This window comes from Hippopotamus amphibius, chromosome 2 (genome assembly GCF_030028045.1).
Source record: "Hippopotamus amphibius kiboko isolate mHipAmp2 chromosome 2, mHipAmp2.hap2, whole genome shotgun sequence".
Lineage (NCBI taxonomy): Eukaryota > Metazoa > Chordata > Mammalia > Artiodactyla > Hippopotamidae > Hippopotamus > Hippopotamus amphibius.
In genome coordinates, this window is record NC_080187.1 from 87,577,087 (window position 1) to 87,600,408 (window position 23,322).

Consider the following 23,322-nt stretch of genomic DNA (forward strand, 5'->3'; position numbering starts at 1 on the left):
TACTAGTCTTTGAAAAGAAAACTTCAATATGTACCCTAGAATAAAAACAAATTTGCTCAACACACAAGGAGACTTAAAAATATACTAGCAAGAGGTTTATTTGCCCTCTTTACTCTAAATTAAACCTGAGTCTTAAAATACATATAAACCAACTTGGTCACACAACTTCTAAATAAAATAATGGATAAAATTAGTGTTTGTAATATATTTTAAGTACTCGGAAAGGTAACAATACAAACAATCACAGATACAGGAGAAAAACCAATTCTCCAGCTAGCCTCTGCATCACAGGCAGTTGATATTACACTGCCACCTTCTGGACACATGAGAAATACTCATTATATAATATAAACATATAAGAAAATGCTCAGAAACAGTTATTTTCATTTTTAATTTCCAAACTTAGTAAAAGCCTCAAAAATTCCACAGCTTAGTTTTCTTTTAAGACCAGTGATCTCTCATCTTTAATCATATAGTTTAATGACAGGAATTTTCATATGTATGTATATTTCCTAACTTTCCTTATGCCTGAATAGGTTCTAAAAATTTCTCTCTTTGACACTATATATTTGATAAATAGTATACAAATAGCTTAAAGCCATAGGACAAAATGAGTTTTTATGAGGTAGCAAAGGTCAAGAATGGGGAGAACTATCACTGCACAAATAAATATATTTATCTCTCTAGTTTTATCTGAGCAACTTCATATGTAACTTGGCAATAACATATGATAGAAAACCCCACCTTCATTTTTCTATTCCACTTGGGCAGCTTGTAAAATTGTTTGAATTATTCCTTACTTTATGAATGAACTATCATACTACATAGGGTTTCCTTAAATCAGCAAACATACACAAACACATGATGACATCTTTCATCGTTCGTGCTAATCTAGGCTATAAAAATCCTTATACTCTCAAGTGGAGCTGAAGAATTTTTGTCAATAAGTGAATGTCAAAGTGTATGTTGTAAAACATACACTATAATGCAATTTCTATAATTGTGTGAGTATGATATTCACGCCAGAGTCCTAATTCAAAATGTATATTTATCTGTGACATTCTCCAGTCCTCAGTCAAGATGAGAATGCTTTAACTCACTTAACAAAATAAATCATATTTTATAAATGTCTTTGCTTTAGGTTTTATATTTTATATGTGTGGACACCTTCTCTTGCCTTTTTTTTTTTTTGTCACCAATGTGCACTCAGATAAAAGAAAACATTAATGTGAATTAAGGTACTGAGAATTTATCAACATCAAACCACTAGTGTTCTGCCTTCTACCCTTCTGAACAACAGTCAATAGATCTAAATATTTTACTGCACCCTGGCCAATTCATTGTTTGATGTTTAAAAACTCACCCAGAATCAAAGAAAATTTATTAAATTTGAGCCCCCAAATGAGATACTATTAGCTTTGAAAGTCAAGTTTAACTGCGATATTGATGATTCTCTTTTTTCTGTGACAAAATTCACTAGGGAAATCCTGGATGTCAAAGTACAAAAGCAGATTGCTAATATGGGCGGGGTGGGGGGGCGGGGGGAGTATGAGCAGTGTAGGTATAATCCACAACACACTCCGAGCACTGGAGGTCCTGTAACCCGGTTAATATCAGGCACCATACTTCATCTGTGAAGCTTGACATATAGGAACAGTAAGCCACATTTTATATTCTCTAAATAAACTTTCTGAACAACATTAAGCTGGGGCATCTGGCATTTAAAACTGTGATTTACTGTCAAATTAACATTTTCACTACAACATTATTTAATTTGCCAAATGAAGTAATTCTTTGTATTTGTATTAGATAGGGAAAAAACTGAAAATGCAGTTGTATTGCTAAATGTAATGGTGGGCATCATAATTACAACATTATTTGAATAACATGCATGTGTTAATACTATCTGTTGAATGTTGACAGTACCATCAAGAGACAGTGTCCCATGACATATCACAGATATAATATCACAAATATTTCTACTAAAATTTAAGAGTTTTTCCCCCCACTTTTAAATTAAATCAAAACTTTGAAAATAGGCATCTAAAACATCCTCCAAATACTTCAAGAAAAAGGTTTTTTTTAAGTCTTGATAAAGGATTGACTAGGAATTCTTTTATTCTAATGGATAAAGGGAGGGAAAGCATCATGTTGAAAGAATACAAAACAGTGTCACTAGGACAAGTGAAAATATAATGGGGCAGCAAAGAGCAGGAAGGAAAGGTGACAAGAAACAGGAAAAATAAAAGGTGAAAATGGGAGACTGTTCAAAAAGAATGCAAAAGGCAAGTCTCAATATCAATGTGAGAACAAGGGTAAATAGGGAAGAGATTCAATACAGAACATTAATAGAAAGACTCAAACCTTATTGCATTAAATTAGTTCTTGAGAAAAACAGAACAGCAGGCTGAGAACAAAGTGACTAAGAGCAGAAAAGAGAGAAGAGATTTCTTTAGGAAATACTGCCCACTGGATATAAAGTGGTATCTTTCAAAAATGAGGATTTAAAGTAAATTTCTTTACTTTCAAAAACATTTTAGGATTAGAACAACCATCATCACCTGTCTATAGATTAAATTATAATTTCAAATTAATCTGAAATTGTAATTTCAAAAACCAGCATTTAATTCTGCTACAGTACATCATTATTCATCCTATAATTGAGATTCTATACTTTTTACTCTGATTTATTGATATATGTGAGCAATAAATATATATAATATTTTTCTACTTTAAAATGGCTAACAGTTCATTTTAACATATAATAAAATTTTTCAAAGAATTCCACAATATAAATCTCAACCATTAAATTGTATACATTTTTATAACATTCTATAAAAACTATACAATTCATAAAATTTTGACGAAGAATAAAGAAAAGCATACCTATACTGTTCCATTCTAAAATTTTGATTTTAGAAATAGTTTACTTTCTCCCTTTCTTACTATATACTTTCAGAAAGCAGATATTTCTCAAAGATATGCCATAAGAAATAAGAGAAACAGAAGCATGTAGAGAAAAATGAAACTTTTTAAGAAGTTAAATATAGTTATGAAATATTTATTTTATTGTAACAATCCAGTTCCAGATTTAAGTGATTCTTCAGGTCCAAACTGTACTGTTCCTACTCCTCTGATTAGCCTTTTCTCACAAGCCACCAACCTTTCCTAATTTTCTGTACTCCTACTAAAACCCACAAAAAACTATTTCTGCTAGATACATCAACTATGAAATTAAACTAGTCATTTTTAGAAAAACTGCTCAACTCTCAAAATATGAACCTGCATCTTGTACAGCTACATCATGTACAGCTACAAGGCCCTCTGCACCCAATGTTCCAATTAATTTTTTTAAATTCATAAAATATGGTACTAGTTGTGTTTTTACCAATAGGATACCCAGGAAGAAGCAGTAAGCATTGTAGACAAAAAATCAGATACATTTGAGAACATGTGTAAGAAGATGTACACAATGCCTGAGTCGTGAATGCCTGGGAAAAGCAACTGATAATCGGACTTTACATCATTCTCCTGACCTGCCTAAAATCTTACTCCTTCCAACCTATTATGGCCTCCAATACTTCAAAATAAACCTTCTTACCAGAGAGATTTCCATCATATACAGATCCCAATAACTTCTACTCTTATCATCCTATGTTCAGGTTTTACTATGCCTCCATTCCCTGCCTTCCTTTGTCTTACTTCCTCCTCTGTACTTCCTTCCACTTCCATTGATTCCTTATTGCTTTCCCTTCTCTCTTTATTCTACTTTTCATCCTATACACTACAACAGCCTATGCATTATTTTTCACCCTATGCACTAGAGAGCAGGGTGCAGTTGGCACACTACAGCCCAGGGACCAAATCCAGACCACCGCCAGTTATTGTAAATAAAGTTTTATTGGAACACAGCCACACCCACTCACTTAGCTATTGTCTTTGGCTGCTTTCCTGCTACAAGGACAGAGTTGAATAGTTGAGACAGAGACTATATGGTCCACAAAGCCTAAAATATTTACTATCTGGCCCTTTACAGAAAATGTTAGAGGTATAGAAGGAAAGGCTATACTTTTCACCATCTATAATTTTTTTAAAAATGACCACATCTCATCAGAGAATGTATGAACAATTTCTAGTGAGTAAACATTCTACCACTAATACAGGGTGCCATCTCACAGATACTTTCTGGCTCCTTCTTTCAAGTTTTACATAGTCTAGTATACAACTTGACTGGGTCTAACTTTCCTGGCACAACGACTGATCACCACTCTAATACCTAAATGACAGAAAATCTGGTTAAACAAGTAGCACAGGCATACTAGAGAGCATTTTGTAAATACAGAGAGAAGGAAATCTGCCAGAGTTAACTACATACTCTGCGATAACACTAGCAGCAGAAAAACCCTATGCATACAGAGGTTCTTAGTAAGCATGTGATCAAGTAAGAACATCATTCCAAACTCACAAATTCTACAAGGCAGTAGGAAAGAGAGGATAACAAAAAGATATTTAGACAGTTCTAGGACCCTGGTATGTGCCTAGTGATGGAAGCAGGGATTAAAGCATGTCAACGCAATGGAAATGACATTTACAAATTGGACGGTTATAACTAAACGGATATCTCCCTCTTTTACCTTTTCCTTAACTAATTAATTTGTGAAATGGGTAGAGTACAGTACTCTTCTTATTAGTAACAATACCACTAGCACTTCTAAAAGTACTTCATACTCTTCAGAGTACTCACCACACTACCTGACTTCATTCTGTCATCCACCTTGTGAAAGAGCTATTGCCATCCCTAACACGAGGATACTGTATTCAGTGCTCCTAGCAACAAATAATACAGCTTCAATATCTATAAAGAACAGTTAATAGCTGAGGAAATTGCTCAAGATTTTGGTACTCCTTTCATTTTCCTACCTAAAAAGCAGCACTATTTTATTTTGCCTTTTCCTTGTCCCTTGTCTGGCAAGCTTAGCAAAAATGTGGGTCTTAAAAGTAGTTTTGTGACAAGCAGTGGAGACTATTATTGAAACATCCTTATTTTCCTCAGTAGTTTCATTGGACCTGTGGGCATTTTCATTCATTCATGTTTCTTCCCTCCCACCCTTCTCCCCTGTTCTCTCTCTCTCTCTCTCTCACACACACACATGCACACACAATTATACTGAGAGACAAGTACCTGTGCAGCAGTTATCCTCATACAATGGCCATAATCTCACACGGAAGATCCCTAAACTATGAGGCCCCAAGATATATGCAACAGTCCCTGCTGTGTTCCACACCTATGGGAAGGAGGTGTTGGCACTCGCAGCAGAAGCAAGTGCTCCACTGGTGCTGCAGCAAGCACAGAAACCCCTCACTTGAAAAGAAGGAAGTGAGAAACTAGCCTTCTTTTTGCTGGCAGGTTATTTAACTTAACCTACAACTCTGGAGCAGAGCCAGAACTCTCCAATGACTGCCTGCTGCTGTCACCAGAAAAAAAGGGCAAAATCTACCACTATCACAGCCACCCCACACATTATAGTTCCATCCCAATTATGGAACTAAAAAGCTGATCTCTTGAATCAAATTATCAAGCTGGCTATATTCCAATTAAGGATCTGAAAAAGTGAACCCTCAAATCAAATTACCAAACTGGAAAATAGGGTGATTTAATCATGGACATCTTATAAAAGCACTAGACAGCATGATGAATCTGTGGTGTAGGTTATATACCATGGAATGCACCTCACAAATAGATTACTGTGACCTATTTAAACAAACACAAAACCCATACTCGAAAACAGAGAAATATATTTATAAATTGCTACTGTCCCCCTCACTGAGATATTTTCTTTCCTAGGGTAAATTATTTCAAAGGGTAAAGAGAGACACACACTGAAATTAGTTATTTAGATGTGTTTAAGCTAAAACCTGATAAGTACGCGTACATGACATTCTGTGGTCTCATCTTTAGTTTGTCAAGGTTTTTACATCCCTCTTGAGCTAGAGTACCATTTTTAGCTTGGCTAGGTCAGAATGACACTGAACAATATGAATGATGACACACAAGACAGCTATGTGGACAGAGTTGTCATCAGCAAGCCAGCTGTGCTAACACCTGTATGTCCTGCACAGCTGATCTTCTGAACCAGGATCAAGAAACTAAGAATGGAAAGGGCTCAGAGATCATAAGTAACATTTAGAGAATCATTAATACGTCACTTAAAACTGGGTTATTAGAGGCAGATGATCATGTCTGAACTTTAAAATAACTGTCAGTTTCATTAATTAAAAATTATTCTGTGGTCTCTGTACTCCTTATAAATGCACTGAAAATTACAAATCAAAGTTAACTACGTATTACCAAATATTATCGTTAACCATTTTATAAGGTAAGATTATAAAATCACATTTAAAGATTTGGCTATTCAGAGTCCTCACCTGTCAGATTCTGTTTGACCCTATTCTATTCCAGAATTCACTCTAACAATAGAAGTAATCATCTTTCTACCTCCTAAGAGTAAAACTAGCTATAACCTATAAATTTGTTGTTAGCATCTCTCTCTTCCTAGGGACATGTTTATAATTGAATCTAGGCTTTCACCTCTAGATCTTGATTGGGCAAAGTAAATACATATGCTATTTTTAGCAATCAAAAAATACAGTATCAGCAAGATTTCCACTGGAATCTAGAGATGGCTTTAGTTATGTTTAGAGACTGGGTGATGGTAAAAGTTTGACTCATTTAACAAACATTCATTAAGTGCCTACTGGGTACCAGGCACTGTGATAGATGCTGAGGATATAAAAATTAAGGAGACAGAATTCCATCCCTCAAGGACTTCAAACTCCAGTGGCATAATTAATCTCTCAAAATGTATTTCCTAGCCTCCCATTTATCTATAATGTCTTGTTTCTCCTGTCAATTGCTATACCGCCTTCTTTCTTTGCCAGAGAGAATTATGTTAATCAATCTCAAACCTTTATCTTTAGCCCTGACTTCTCCCCTGAGGTCCAGACTCACATATCCTGCTTGATCACTCCACATTACCTTAAACTCAGTATTTCCAAAACAAAACTCATCATTGTCTTCCTTTTTCCTCCCGAAGGGGAAAAAAAAAAGGCAAAAAAGCCTGCTCCTCTTTTTTGTTTTCCCAACATGAGTTAATCACACTGCCCATCTAAGGAATCATCCTCCGCTGCCTTTCGCATCCCCATGTGCTATTTTACTAAATAAGCTTCATATCCTTTTTTCTGACACCACCAATCATCACTATCCTAGTCCAAACCTTCACCAGCACTCATCTAGCTTACAGACTCAACAGTTCTTAAAACTACCTTCATTACTCACTATTTCCATTCTGCAGATGTGCTCCTCAGAGCCCCAATTCAGTAAGGAAATTTGATCACATCACTCCTTAGCTTAAACCCTAGTTTAGTCTCACTGCCCATAATAAAGATCCAAGATTCTTAAAATGGAGGGCAAAAAAGTTCTTCCATGACCTGGCTGCCACCTGCCTCATTCAGCCTCATCTCTCACACTTTTCCTTGCACTTAATGCTGAACTGAGGCTATCTGGCTATTCATGCTTCCATGCACTTGCACATGCTACTCTCTCTGCTGGAATGCCTTTCCCATCTTTTCTCATACTTCAAAACCCCTTCCAGGCTTTAATTTTCTTCTAAGAAATTTCCAGCCAACCCTTGGGTTTTCTAAGTATGCCTCATAGATGAATAACTCTATCTAAATGGATGTGGAACTGCATCTTATGGGTGCATATTTATCATAGCACACTGGAAATATCTGTGTCTACCTTGAAGAAAGGGACTCTGAGATACATACTTACATATATATATATATATATGTAAGTATATATATGTAGGTATATATATGTAACTATATATATATGTATGTATATGTATATATAATGTTGTTGTTGTTGTTGTTTGTGTGTTTGTTTCCCTAAAGGCTGGTACAGTTTCTGGCCCATAATATACATTCAAAAAAGCATTTGTAGGACTCAACTATTTATAGTAAATATTGTGTTTTATGATGGATTAGAGGTTTTAAGCGACTTTACTGTACAAGCAAATCCAAGAGTGTCATCAAAAACTCCTGTAACTTCCTAGTCATTGGTCTAGTGTCACTTCAGCCTTATAAGCTTACAGCATTTACAGATACTAGGTATTCTAGAGTCTTTTGAGGTTTCAAGATTGTGACTTTCTGTTTTATCTTTTAGCCATTTTATTGAAAAGGCATCTGACACTTCTTGTAAATGTTCAGAGGTAATTTTGAAGTTCATCGTACGCCATGATCATACAGAGGAAACACTTCAGTTAATCCTTCCAAACTTGTTGGACTCAAGCAATCTCTAAAAGCCTCAAGAATCCAGCCATTCTGCTAATTCAAAAATAATCTTTAAAAAAGGACTATAAAAAATGTTCAGACTCTTCCCCACATTCCAACTCTACCAAAATCGACTTACTTTCACCCCTAGGTACAGAAAACCAAGACATCTCTCTGTTAGTATCCAATAAATACTAACATAATTTTCTCATACCTAACCCTAAATAATCCAGACATTATCCTATCCATCTTAGTCATTACCCTATTCTGAAAATTATTTTGATATAATTACCTTCCCTCTTTTCCTCACAATAGAAATAATTAAGCATGTTTGGAGAGCTCTTAATTTTTTAAAAATTTCAATTCCTCAGAGGATATATTATCAGTAATATTAGAAGCCTACTGGTAAATTTATTAGGAAAATAAAAGTATACAATTTTAAAGAGAGATGTTAGGAAAAATGGCACAGCAAGGAACACCAAAAGCCAGTCCCTACACAAAAGCAATGAATAAACTGGCAAAATTTATCAGAATCAACTTTTTCAGAACTCTGAAAACTAACTGAAAGTTTACAGCAAACAGGTAAAACCTTAATCAATAAAAAGCACCTGAATGTTGGTCTTTAAGGAAATCTCTGTCAAAATACTAACAGACCACTAAGTTAACAGAACAGAGATTTCAGTGGTCACACATGACCAAGAATACAGACCTCACAAAATTAGTTCAGGAAGTCACTGAGCAAATAAAAACTACTAGAGTAAACAGCAACAACAAGGGTTGGGGGAGAAACTGATTTCCAGAGTTGTCACATTATAATATTTAAAATATCTACTTTTCAACAAAAAATTATAAAGTATGCAAAGAAATAAGAAGGTATGGCCCATACATAAGAAAATCAGAAATTAATAGTAACTGTTCCTGAGGAAGCCTAGATATTGGATTTATCACACAATGACTTTAAATCAATCATCTCAAATGTGCTTAAATACTTAAAGGAAACCATACACAAAGAATCAAAGGAAATCATGAGAGCAACATCTTCCAAAACGAGAAATATAAATAGATAAAAAGTATAAAAAGGAACCAAACAGAAATTTTGGAGCTGACATATTCAAAATGCTGGGGAAAAACTGTCAATCAAAAATTCTATATCCAACAAAAATATTCTTCCAAAATGAAGGAGAAAGTAAGCCATTCCAAGATAAACAAAAAGCTGAGGGTGTTCTTTACCACTAGTCCTGCCCTAGAACAAAGGCTAAAGGGAGTCCTTTGGCCTGACATGAAAGGACACTAGATAGTAACTCAAACCCACAGGAAGAAATCAAGAATACCAGTAAAGGAAACTGAACACATAAATATGAAAGTCAGTATTAATGTATTTATGATTTGTAACTTCTCTTTTTTCCTACATGATTTAAAAGACAACTACATAAAACAATAATTATAAACTATGTCAAACCATACAGAATTATCTTAGAACTAAATAGCAAAAAGATATCTGGAAAATGTGCAAATATTTTGGAAATTAAACAACACACTCAAACAATGAATAGGTCACAGAAGAAATCACAAGGACATGAGAAAATACTTTGAGACAAGTGAAAACAAAAACACAATACACCAAAACTTATGGGAAGCAGTGACAGCAGTGCTCACACGGAAATTTACAGCTTAAATGCCTACATTAAAAAAGAAGGAAGATCTCAAATTGATAACCTAACCTTTTACCTGAGAGAAGTGGAAAAAGAGGATCAAACTAAAGCCAAAGCAAACAAAAGGAAGGAAATAATAAAGATTGGAACAGAGATAAATGCAATAGAGAATAGAAAATAATAGAACAAATCAAGAAAACCAAATCTGGTTCCTTGAAAAGATCAACAAAATTGACAAATCTTAACTAGACTCACCAAGAAAAAAGATTTATAAATTACTAAATTAGAATAAAAGTGGGGACATTACAAATGACTTTACAGAAACAAAAAAAATTTTTAAAAATGAACTTTATGTCAACAAATTAGATAATCTAGATGAAAAAGATAAATTCCTAGAAACAAGTGAATTACCAAAGCTGACTCAAAAAGAAACAGAAAATCTAAATATATCTATTACAAGGAAAGAGATTGAATCAGTAATCAAAAAGCTTCCAGCAAAGAAAGTCACAGGACCAGACGGCTTTACTGGTAAATTCTCCCAAAAGTTTAAACAGTAAACACCCATCTTTCTCAAAGTCTCCCAAAATAATTGAAGTGGAGGGGCTACTTCTTAACTCATTCTATGAGGCCAGTATTACTCTGACCAAAGCCAGACAAAGATATCACAGGAAAACTGCAAACTAACATCATTTTGATCACAGATGCAAAAATCCTCAAAAAAATACTAGGAAACCAAATTTAGCAGCATATTCAAATGATCATACTCCACAAAGAAGTGGTATTTATACCAGAAATACAAAGATGGTTTAACATATCTAAGTCAATCTATACTGTACACAACATTAACAGAATGAAGATTTAAAAAGAAAAAAAAAGATCACCTCTTCTGATGCAGAAAGACCATATGACAAAACCCAAAAACACCCTTTCATGATAAGAAAACTTCAAAAAACTAGGAACAGAAAAGACCTTTCTCAATCTGATACAGGATCTCTATAAAAATATATATCTAACGTAACATTTAATGGTGCAAGACCAAAAGCTTTCCCCATAAGATTAGGAACAACGTACAAGAAAGTCTGTTGTCATCACATTATCACATGGCTAGGACTGGAAGTTCTAGCCAGGCAATTAGATGAAATAAAGGAATAAAGGAAAGGAGGGAGGGAAAGAGGGAGGCAGGAAAAGAAAAGGAAGGAAGGAAGGAAGGGAGGGAGGGAGGGAGGGAGGAAGGAAGGGAGGAAGGGCATCCAAATTATAAAGAGGTAAAACTATCTTTTATTTGTAGATATCATAATCTTATATATAGACAGTCCTAAAGAGTCCACAAAAAAATTATTAGAGCTAATAAATTCAGCAAAGTTGCAGTATATTTCCATATGCTAGCAATTAATAACCAAAAAATGAAACTAAGAAAATTTCATTTACAATAGTATTTCAGTGTATAAAATACTGAGGAATAAGTTCAAACAAGAAGGGACAAAACTTGTACACTGAAAACAACAAAACTTTCTCTCTATTGAAAGAATATAGAGCTCTAAATAAATGGCAAGACATCTCATGTCATGGATTGCAAGACAATATTAAGATAGCAATATTTCCCAAATTGATCTATAAATCCAATGCAATCATTATCAAAATTCTAATTGTCTTCTTCTTCAGAAATGGACAAGCTGATCTTAAAATTCAATGGAATTACATGGGACCCTGAAAAGTCAAAACAATCTTGAAAAAAGAACAAAGCTGGAGGACTCGCATTTCTTGATTTCAAAACTTTGTACAAAGCTATAGTGATCAAAACAGTGTGGTACTGATATAAAGATGAGCATATAGATCAATGGAATAGAATTGAGATTCCAGCGATAAACCAATTCATCCTATAGTCAATTGATTTTCACCAAGGGTACTAAGATTACTGAATGAAGGGAAAGAACAGTCTTTTTAATAAATGGTGCTGGGATGACTGAATATCCATGGAAAACAGTGAAGCTGGATCCTGGCATCACACCATATACAAAAATTAACTCAATATGGACCAAATACCTAAATATGAGAACTAACACTATAAAACTCTTTGAAGAAAACATAGGGGAAAATCTTCATGACCTTGGATTTGGCAATGCATTCCTAGATATGAGACCAAACGCATGAGCAACAAAAGAAAAAAAAACTGGACTTCATCAAAGTTAAAAACTTCTGTTCATTAAAGAACACCAATAAAGAAGTAAAAAGACAACCCGCAGAATGGGATAAGGTGGTATAGGAATGACTGCTTAATGGCTATTGGGTTTCTTTTGGGGTTGATAAAAATATTCTGGAGTTAGTAGTTGTGATGGTTGCACAACACTGTAAATATACTGAAAGACACTGAACTGTACATTTTTAAAATAGTTTAAATGGTGATTTTTTTTAAGTTTAATAGTTATGTTTTTTTCAAAAATACAAAAGGTAGTTCAGAATTTAACCAGACAGAGAAGTGTGTATATTAAAAAAATGTACCTCATGAAAGGTTGTAATGATTTTGTTTTTCTCTTTGTCTTATTTTTCTTAACCCCCCAAACCTGAAATAAGCCCAAAAAAAGTTTCTTAATAAAAAGTTAACTTATGGCCTACATTTAAAACAACCACAAGTAAAATATATTTAAATGTAGTTTTTTAAAAAACTTCATTTCTTTGAAAAAAAAAAGTATATGTTTTTTAAATAAAAATGGCTGGCCTTCTTTATTAAAGTATCAGTCCCAAATGGGATTTTAAAAATAATATGCAGTCAACTGCTATGTATAATACAGTTTTAGGATTTGAAAAGTTGAATGTAATGTGTCAAATTTAAAAGTTAACAAATATCCAAAAAGTTATCACTTTTCCTAAAAACAAACATTTTTAGTTTAAGTTCTTTAAAGTACAAGAAAATAATTTCTACATGAAAGTAAGTTCTTTTTATTTGATTACTGTGTCAGAAGTTAGCATTAAAATTCAATTCAGCAGGTTGAAATTTAGTTTATTCTAGAATAACTGGTACATGCCTTGAAAACATATGTGCTTAAGAAATATGAATAGCTATACCATTTGACTATGTACAGTGGACTATGCTGAAGGGCTTGGTGTAACCATAATTATTTTTACTGTACCATGAAAGAGCCTGGACCCTCCTTCTGTACTACTCTTAGATTCTCCAAGACAGTGAAATGCCACTGGACAGTCCACAGTGGCCAGAAAAATAAACCTGCAAACTCTGGCTTGAAGACAGGTGGGCTGCACATCCCTGAGAGCTTTAGAGGGACCCTCTGGGTCTCTTCCTTATCACCAATTCATTCTCACCCACACTTCAAAGAAAAGAGAACTAGCCCAATAATCAATTAGCCTTTTCTAAAATTTCACTTCAAGCTTGAAAAGTAATTGATCATTTAAAAAACACTATACATATAGAAATTTCCAAAGACATAACTCAAAATAACTAACTATATTACATCTGCAGGGGGCAGAAAGCCATATAGCAAAAGTAAATCTACAGTGGTTGTAGGCCAATTCTGCAGACATCTTTCTTTCCATATGACATGAAAATCAAAAGAACTGCAAATGAAGAGCTATATGGTTACAACTGTCCTGTTGCAATCAGCCTTTATTGTATTTACAACACATATTCTGCCATTCTCATAATGAAAGGGTAAGGTTTCACACTGAGGACGGTTTTCATCTGATGTCAAAGCCTATTCCCAAGACAGCTGCTATCCAACATTACTTTCCTCTGTCTGGGGAGATGGCAAACAATTTACTTCAAAGAAAACATTAACTGGTATAAAAAGATATGCCATATACCTGACATAATTTATTTTTCCTATCCAAAGTCTCACCACATACCAAAAAAATCTAACCAAAGATGTTTCTTTTCCTACAAACCTAAATTTCAGATTTCTAGTGTATACAGATTTGATGTGATTATATTTAAACTATATCGACAGGCTAAATTTTTTTAAATGGGAAGGAAGAAAAATCATAGTTTCAAACAATATTGCTAAAAAAATACCACTCAGAGTAACAGATTTTTTTTCAGAATACTTTCTGTGAGTTACTTTTTGCTATAGTCACTTTCAATATCAAAGAATAGAGAGGCCCAGTGTTTTTAAAATGTTAAAATGTATTAAATATTAGTTTGTTGATGTTATTTAGTATTTCCTTAACAGGATTAGTTTTTAGGATAGTTTAAGTGATTTAAAAACTATACTGCACAAAAAGTTTGATTCACAAAATTATTCTAAATATGATTCATTCATAAATTCCATATATCTTAAAAGTACTAGATATTTACATTATTCCAACAAATTGTCTGTTAAACAATAACAGAAACACATAAATAACATTTCCCTACTTTTAAGTAATGAAATGATGAGACATTTTTGAATCTGGAGTGCTAACAAAATATACAGTATTAAGTCAATACTTAATATATTGTTTTTAGCAATACTGTAATTCCTTATGCTGCTCATCACTACAAATTAAGTCAATTTATCATACAGAAGTAATCAAATTAAAAACAACAGACTATTATTAAATATATTAAATTTCCACTTTAAGAATACATTCCTATAAGGAGGTAAATTACAACTTGAAAAACATTATTGCTTAGGTTAAAGTATATGAGTACTGCCAAATACAATACATTATATCTCTCTATATATATTAATATATGTACCTAGGTAGTAGGTTTAACAGTGGTGAGAGGTTAGACAGTGTGGTCAAACGTTTTATCATTATGAGACATATATGAATATTAATGACCTCTGGTTCACTCAGCAAAGACCATGAATAACTCAAGTACAATTATACCAGTCTGAGGAAACCACTATTTTCATAGTTTTATCAAGTACCTAAAGTACATTCTGAAAAAAGTTATGCAACATAGCATTGTTCAATATAAATTTTCAGTCATTTGAAAAGATCCTTTTGTTAATTTATTTTTAAAGATGAATTAAATGAATTAAAGTACTTTGCAGTTAATATAATTAATGACTAGAACTGCTATCATAAAACAATTTGAACAATATTGAAGAAAAATTATAGTACCTTATGAAGCACAATTTCTACTGCTCTCATATGATTAGCAACACATTCTTTGTCTCTAGAAACAAAATAAAGATTAGGTATTAGTAAAATCCAAGTCTTACTATAACTGTTACACATTTTAGTGTAAGTCACTATTATTTAAAAATAAGGGTTGGTTTTCATTGTACTCCTTCTAAAAGTATAAAACCTAACCATATTCACTAGTATATTTCCACATTTAACTCTTACCTTCAGTTATATTGCCTGCTATAAATTACAGGGGGTAAAATCTTAAGGATATTTTCAAAGTTAAAAAAGAGTGAAAAAGACATAAAGAAAAAAATCACATTACTGATTTGCAATGTGCGGAAAAGGCTAAAGGTGCATTCTTTTGGCTTCTAATGAAAAAGACTTTAGAAATATTAGTGGTGGAGATGTAAATGGTCCTACTACTATGCACAGTAATATGTTTCCTTCTTCATAGGTTTTTTTGTGCTATAATAATTACACAAAAACCCTCTATGGCCTTGACTAGACATATGCAAACTTACTATTTTCTTTTCTAGCCTTGTATACTGAGTTTAGCCTTCATGGTGAAATTAAAAGGTGGGATGAAAATGCTGAAGACAAAATTTTAATGGTGAATTCTAAATTGAAAACTGTAAATAATGAATTAGCTCTCTAAACTTCAAATTAGCTTTCTTTAGTGTTGTTAAGAACACGTGCTCATGGTCACAGATCTCAGACTTGACAAATTCCTGAATTACCAGGAATTGTGTTTTGAAGACACAATATGAATCTAGAGGTTTAATAATCTTGTTTTCATTAATCTTAGAATTCTTAATGCTCTGAGACACACTAAAAATTACCTATGCTAAGCTTCTCATTTGACATGAGGAAAGTGAGACTGAACAATGACAGCAAAAAGCTGATTCAGTGAAACTTACATTTTTGAAAAATGACAATTACATATACCTAATATGGTAGTGCACTGTTACACAGCTTTACAATTTTCCAAATATATATTGATAGGCATTCAAACATGCCAGTTCTGTGGCATTGTGTAAACTCATTTCTTCATTAAGTGTGAGCAATATCCCAAGCCCACTGACAAAGCTGTGGATATACTAGGATTGCAAACTGCCCGTTTTGTGATCTAGTTTACAGACTACATTCATATTTCTTATGTTATGCTTAACAACAGTTTGTCTCCAAACATTTTAAAGTTATATTTATATATTTGCAAATATATATATACACATACATACACAGACGTCTATTTGTGTGTGTATTTGCAAGTACAAGAATCCAGAATTCCAAATTTAGAAAACACTGAGCTTATTAAAATTAGATGTTTCTTTAATCCATAAATAGATTTTCTTTAAGCCATGCTGTTGTAAAAAGGACTGTCTTAAAGTACTCCATGAAATTTGATGTGGGGAACAAATAAAAATACCCAAGAGAACAGTTCAATTTGAACTTCACAGTGTATGTCAACTTGATTACCTGGTAAAAGGAAAAACACTCTCATCATATTTACATAGTTGCCCACTCTGAAAACTGCATATTTTTCTCTATTTAACATATTTGAATATACAGCTATAAAATTAAATGAATTTTCCATGATCAATATGTTTTTATTGCACTTAAAAAGATGCTACGATACACACGTTGATAATATACTAACGTTTCTTTATGGAAATATGACTTGCAAATTAGTATATTATAATATATGCAGAAGAAAATTTGGGAGGTAGTGGAGCAGAAAGGGATGAGAAATATATGACAGGAGAAACTGTTCAAAACTTTAAAATAAAGAGTCTTACATCTCATGTTAATGAGAACCTGGTTTCAAACATATATGACTACAACAGAGCCTAAAATACACAGCATTAGAGGTTATATAGAAACTTATTCCTTTCTAAGGTTTCTCAATAAAATATACATTTAGTATGTTGAGTTAAGAATTTTCTTTTTTGAGGATATATCAGAGAATTTCAAAGAGAGACAGCTGTACTTTTGTTTTCTAACACTGTATTATCCAGGGCTAAAACCCAGAGCATGAAAGTAAGAATTGATCTTTTGTCTGTTTTAAGTGATCTCCCCAAGGTCCAAATGCTCACTTGGCTGCCATGCGGAGGGCACTCTCTGCATCATGGATGTTCTCCTCCAGTCGACGCTTGTCCTGCTCCAGCTGGGTAAGATGTCTATTGAGCTGACGCAGAGATTGATCTTTTCTTCTCAGCTCCATCTTTGCCTCGGAGAGACTCTGCAAGCAGACAGAAAACAGAGTTACTTGTCAGCCCTGATAATTAACTTCAATTTATGCCATAGGCTATTAAACAAAGAAAGATACAGACTGACTGAGAAGTAGACTTGGGTCATTACACATCAAGGTTTAACAAATTTTCTGCAAAAAATTTTACATACTTACTAATTAGAAATGATAGAACTGATAAGATTTTGAAAAAATGTTTAGCTGCAAAATACAACTCTATCTTATTTTTTTAAATACTGCAAGGCAAATACATTCTATTCTTACTAAAAATATCTTATTATTAAAAACCTCAGGTTGCATTTTCTTTTAATAATAAAAAATAAAGATTTCAATGGAAAAAGCATATGAAATTTAGAGTCTATTTAAAGCAAGAACTATCATATGCCAAAGTGTGTGTGTGATAGGGAGAAAGGTAGATTAGTATACCTGTAGGAGAATGGGGGACCCAAAATTTTAAAGCGCCACTACTATCTTTATAAGTGTATCTGTAACAGTTAGGTTGCTACACACATCTCAGTGAACAAACACACTGGACTCCAAAATAAAATTCATTTTTTTCCCATAAAAAACTCTCATGTCAGAGATAATACAAACGTGATCAACATGTTTCAACAGAGAGCTATAAACAATACTTGCATTTGGAATTGTGTTCCATAAATATTTTCCTAGTCAGAGAAGTACAAAATTTATTGATTGATATTTGCTATGTACTTTAATCTGAAATATTCACTTAGCACAAAAATTTCAAGATACAAGAGTACAACTTCATCTTGGAACTTTAAGGCTAAAGGTCTTAGACTCAGAAACTCATAAGTTAAAGGAGTATTTTCTTATTTTAAATTCTGGGATGTAAAATAATATAGGGATTAGAGGATCTCTTAGCACTAAAAATCTGCTCATTCCTTTGCCCATGAAATTTCTAGAGTATGAGCTTACCAACCAGTTTTTCAATTTTGTTGGACAGTGAGTTAAAAAATTGATTGCATGCACATAATATTCTTTCTCCTTTCTAAGAGTGTGGCCACACATTAACATTCACAAACTTGCTCTAAATACCCAGTAAAGAACAACCAAAATGCAATAATTTCATGTTTAAAACTCTTCTAATAGTATTATTTTAATGCACTCACAATAAGTAATATAAAAAAACTCAAGCTGCCTGCATGGAGCTAAAACAATGAATTCACTCTAAACATTATGAATCGAAAGCAAAACCTGGTATTTTTAAATGCTAAAAGAAATTTAATTCATTAATTCACTTTTCAAATAGTCAAGTTACTGTCAGACAAATACAAGTCAAAAAACTAACAATAAGCAAACTGTGATTACTTCTTAGATATTATGTTTTATTTAAAATCTTTAGTATTAACAGATCTTTCAAAAGATAACAAAGAAGAAATCTGAAAGGCTGTGCTAAACCTACTTATTTTGTGCCAATGTTAAGATATTTAAAGGCACTGAAGTATCATGAGATTTCTTTCTTTAAAAAAATAAAACTCATTTGAGTCCTTTTAAAGCCAATATTTCTAACATCTTTTAGGTAATAAAAAATGCTATTTTTCAGATGTGAAGATAAAATTAATGATCTATCACCAGTTACATATGAAGCCTGAGTTCTTTCTCCAACAGAAATAATAGAATGTGCCAATCCATTCAAATTCTCTTGCTCAGTAATGGTTATGACCAGAGGTGTATATTTGTGAGGGATGTTCAAGATATTGATTCCAGCCTTGTCCAGAGCGAAGCTCACTGGTCCAATCTGAGAAAACCCATGACCTAAAATCACTATAAAACCACACTTGACTTTTCAGCAATTCTATGATATCCTTTCAAAGAACATATAACTCATAGAATTAGAATCTCCACTATATATCTAAATCTTCCAGTTTCCACCGGCTTTCATCTCCTTCTCTCGGGGGCAATGGCAGGGAGCCACCAAACTCTCCTAAAATTTGCACTGTTTCAGAGGTACAGCTGAATAGCCTACTCTATGACTGAAATTACAGACAACAAACAAAAAATGGGATAAATAAGGTGATGTGTATGGATCATACTTCCTTAGTGTAAAAATGAAGAGATGATAGTTTTTGAAAAAAGAATAATCATAGTTATATAACTCATGGACACAGAATTCTCATTTTAAAAAACTGAGGAACATCACAATGGAATCTGTATACATCAATGAGTCCTAAGGTTCATGGTGACATATGCAAAACACCAAGACATAAAAAGTGATTCAGTAATATGTCTTTTCTTCAATATTTACATTTTTGTCTTTGATGACAAAAGTAGAATCCTTAAAAATCCTAACACTAAGCTTTAAAAAAAAAAATTCATATGTGTGTATATATACGTGGTATACCACGTATATATACGCACATACCTATACCATATATAATATATATTATAGACACATATAAAATTTTAACTTCAGTTTTTCTTTTCTCCTGTTCAGATTTATCTAATTAAAACCCATGATAAACTTTATGGACTCTAATATTTCCAACAGAAGGGCTGAAACCAAGAGGGTGTGCCTCTGGGCAGCAAGGCAACAATGATAAGCAGCAGGTTAGCCACTAATTTCTCAACCAGGGTAGATTGTGAAAGTGTGATGTTCTGATATCCAAGAAACTGTTCAGGAGAGAATAGGATAAATCAAGTTTAATAACTCTGCTCCTAATTGTTCCCCCAATGCTCAACTCTAATTACTTGGAGAACTCTCCTGACTGTCACCTGATATTAAGTTGTTGGAGGCTGAGCCTGGAACAGCAAGATAATCAATAAACATTTAGTGGGGAGAAGAATGAAGATCCTGTTAAGCAGTGGGAACCTGCAGCACCCAAAGCCCTTCTGCTCATGAGAAAACCTATGGGACAACCATAGTGATTGCAGAGCAATAATCCAAAGCACTGTTTTTAGGCCTTGAGGCCTTTAGGCAACAGTACACTTGAGGAAAAAAGGTTAACACGGTCACCCTAATTACAGCCCACTTTCACATTCTTCATATATAAGCGAAGACAAGCCAATTAGGTAGAAAGGAAGATAAGGGAAGTTTTATTTGTATACTAATTAAACCCCTGATGAAATTAAAGGAAAAACATACAGCTCTGTAATTGTGTCTGAGAAAGGTCACTTCAGGTTCAGTTATCAGAACAGCACAGCCTTGAGATATTTCACTTAATCCACAACACAGCCCTCATTTTGTACTCAGGTCTTAACTTTTACCAAAAAAAAAAAAAAATCAAAGCCTGATACTGCATTTATCTTTAAACTATGTTGTGAACAATTTCAGCTGTTAGAAAGTTAATGCTAAATATGATAACGGAAGTTTAAGAGAAAATATATCACCTATACAAGAACCAATGCCATGTTATTATTTATCAAACATTCCGAGTTTTCACTTTAAATCCAAAATGTTTTAAAGCAAATTTTTACAACAAAATCCCAAGCTTACTATATTTCAGAAGTTATTCTGCAAGATATTTGTTGCATTTCTTTTAAGTTAACGATGTCATCGCTCATGTACACCCCTCACAGTCCAGGAAAAAAAGCCAATGCTTTCACTAAACTGCACTTATATTTTTACATCTGGTTGTTTTCTTCCTAAGATGGTCATGAAAAGCTATGTACTACTAATGAAAGCTGGTAGGAAAAGCATGGATACCAAGGAAGTAGTTAAGTGCAGAGAAAGCTTGGGGACAGAATATAGGATAGATGCAAATATTAAAATACCCCCCCACACACAAAAATACCCACACATTTTTAAAATATCTGTTTTCTTCTCTATAGTTTCTGAAGTTTCTATAATAAACATGTGCTACTACTGAATAAGAACACAAATTATTTTCTGAAGTCATACATAATTTCATATTTCTAAAGCTTTAAACATTTATTAAGGTTAACAATTTTTAAAAATTGTGACTATAAATTAAAATTCTATTACTTTGCACCTATGAAAACATTTTGTACAGTGAAATTTTTTTAATAACAGCTTTATTGAGATATAATTCAGATACCACATAATTCACACTTTAAAGTGTACAATTATATTCACAAAGCTATGCAACCATCACCAATGGAGGTCTTTTTTGAAGCAAAGTTCTTTAAAAAAGAAAAAAAACTTTATCAAAACAATATGGCAACCTAAATATAGTATGTCTCATTATTTCACAGCAAGCTCCAATTTTAAATGACACAAGATATACAAGGTTTATAAGTTTGTTCAGTAATAGTTTCAAAACTATAAAATTTATAACATGAATTCCCTGAATCAGAATATTTGATTAATAAATGTGGTATTTAATACAAAAGTTAACATTCCCTGAAAGAGTGTGTACAACTCTCCAATTATTATTTCTGGATGTTAAGGGAATCATCCAACACAGTTCTTTCTCAAAAGGGTATAAGTACTGCGCTGCTTTAGACCATTAAGTCAGCTAGGAAGACCAAGCCCCAAGAGATATCACTTTTACAGATTTTGTCTAATGGGAAATATCTACGGATCCACATTCCTACAGACCAAAAGCTAATGGCTTATTCAATCTGGTATAAAAGTTAGTCATAAAAAATGTAAGACAAGACAACAACACAAGTGTTATAAAGAACTAAGCTACATTTCCTAGTTTAAGAAAAAAAATCTGTAAGATTTTTTTCTAAAATTTTACTACTGTCTGACTGTAACTTTCGAATAAACATTCCTAGATTGTGGTAAATTGAGAAAAACATCTCAGGGCACTAAAACTAATGTTGGAAAAGGAAATGACACTGTCTTCAGCCCTACCAATATAATGTGACAACTAGAAAATTATATTAATCAAGAACTAGTAGCTGCTGGGTGGGGTGAAACTACGCAGGCTGCCACAGAAAGTATAAATTTAAAATGATACAACCACCAAATTTACAATTGGGTACACAAGTTAGGGATGAAACTAAAAATGACATTTTATAATAAAGCTTGAGAATCTGTGAAATAAGCAATTAGAAATTTACAATAAATATACAATAGTAAAAGATGCTGATATGTGATAAAATTAATATAGGAATAAATTTCAGTTTCGGTATTCTATATTTTATATGGATAATATGAATTAAAAGTTCTGCAATTTTAAGTTATCTTGTTAAGGACATTATCTTTTACTATTCTCTAATAATAATCCTATGCAAAACATAGGGGATATTGATAAACCAAAGCTAAAGATCCAATAACTTACCCACTTTGGGGTTGAACAAATGACAGCCCTTGTTAGAACTCACACGTCTAGTAAGACAACAGATGTGAAAGTGTCCTATAAACTGTAAAAGGCTACATAAATTTAATATGCATAGTTAATGCAATACTTACACTTCTACATATAGTGGCATTACAAAGACTTCTTTAAATCCCCACCTATATGTGGCAACTTACAGGTTTCTGTATTATTTCTACATAATCGTTCATATATATGCACATATATAAACACACATAAATTGTCTAAAATAACTATTTCTATCACACTTGAAAAAGATAAAATAACTAACAAAAAAAGTGTAAAATCAGTCACTTTTATAAATAGGCCATATGGTAGATGATTACCAAAAAATGGAACAGACGAGCAATGAAAATTCACCTTTAAAATTACAAAGTATGCTATAAGATTTTGCTATATGCTTTATGATTATTGGCACCACATTCTCACATGTTCCTTTGAAAACGTCCTCCTAAATTCCATCAATATAAAAGGAAAAAAGTTAATCCTTCCCAGTAAACTAACTGAAAGTGATCAATAGTAAAATATAGTGGAAAGAAAAGGAACCTCATAAAAGTGTTCAAAACACATTTAACGCTGTTTGTTCCAAGCCTCACATAGGTACTACAAAACTCTGGCAGACTAAATATGTTAGATGATAATGAGGTAAACTGGGAGAGAAATAGTTAAAAGACATTTTAAATGACAAAAAAAGCAGGATAATACAGAGAATCATGAGATCCCTCTCAACTGGAAAATACACTCAGAAAAGTACAGAACAGACAAGTGGCAGCTA

The 23,322-nt window shown here is 32.9% G+C and overlaps 1 protein-coding gene across 1 annotated transcript in view; it reads right to left on the reverse strand.

Annotated features, from left to right (window-relative positions):
- Positions 1 to 23,322, reverse strand: part of CCDC171 (coiled-coil domain containing 171) — a 317,707-nt gene that overhangs the window by 72,334 nt on the left and 222,051 nt on the right. The window contains exons 22-23 of the mRNA XM_057724205.1: positions 17,147 to 17,292; positions 15,045 to 15,099 (exon numbers count right to left, since the gene is read on the reverse strand). Coding sequence (XP_057580188.1) covers positions 15,045 to 15,099; positions 17,147 to 17,292 — 201 coding nt within the window. The remainder of the gene's footprint in view (positions 1 to 15,044; positions 15,100 to 17,146; positions 17,293 to 23,322) is intronic.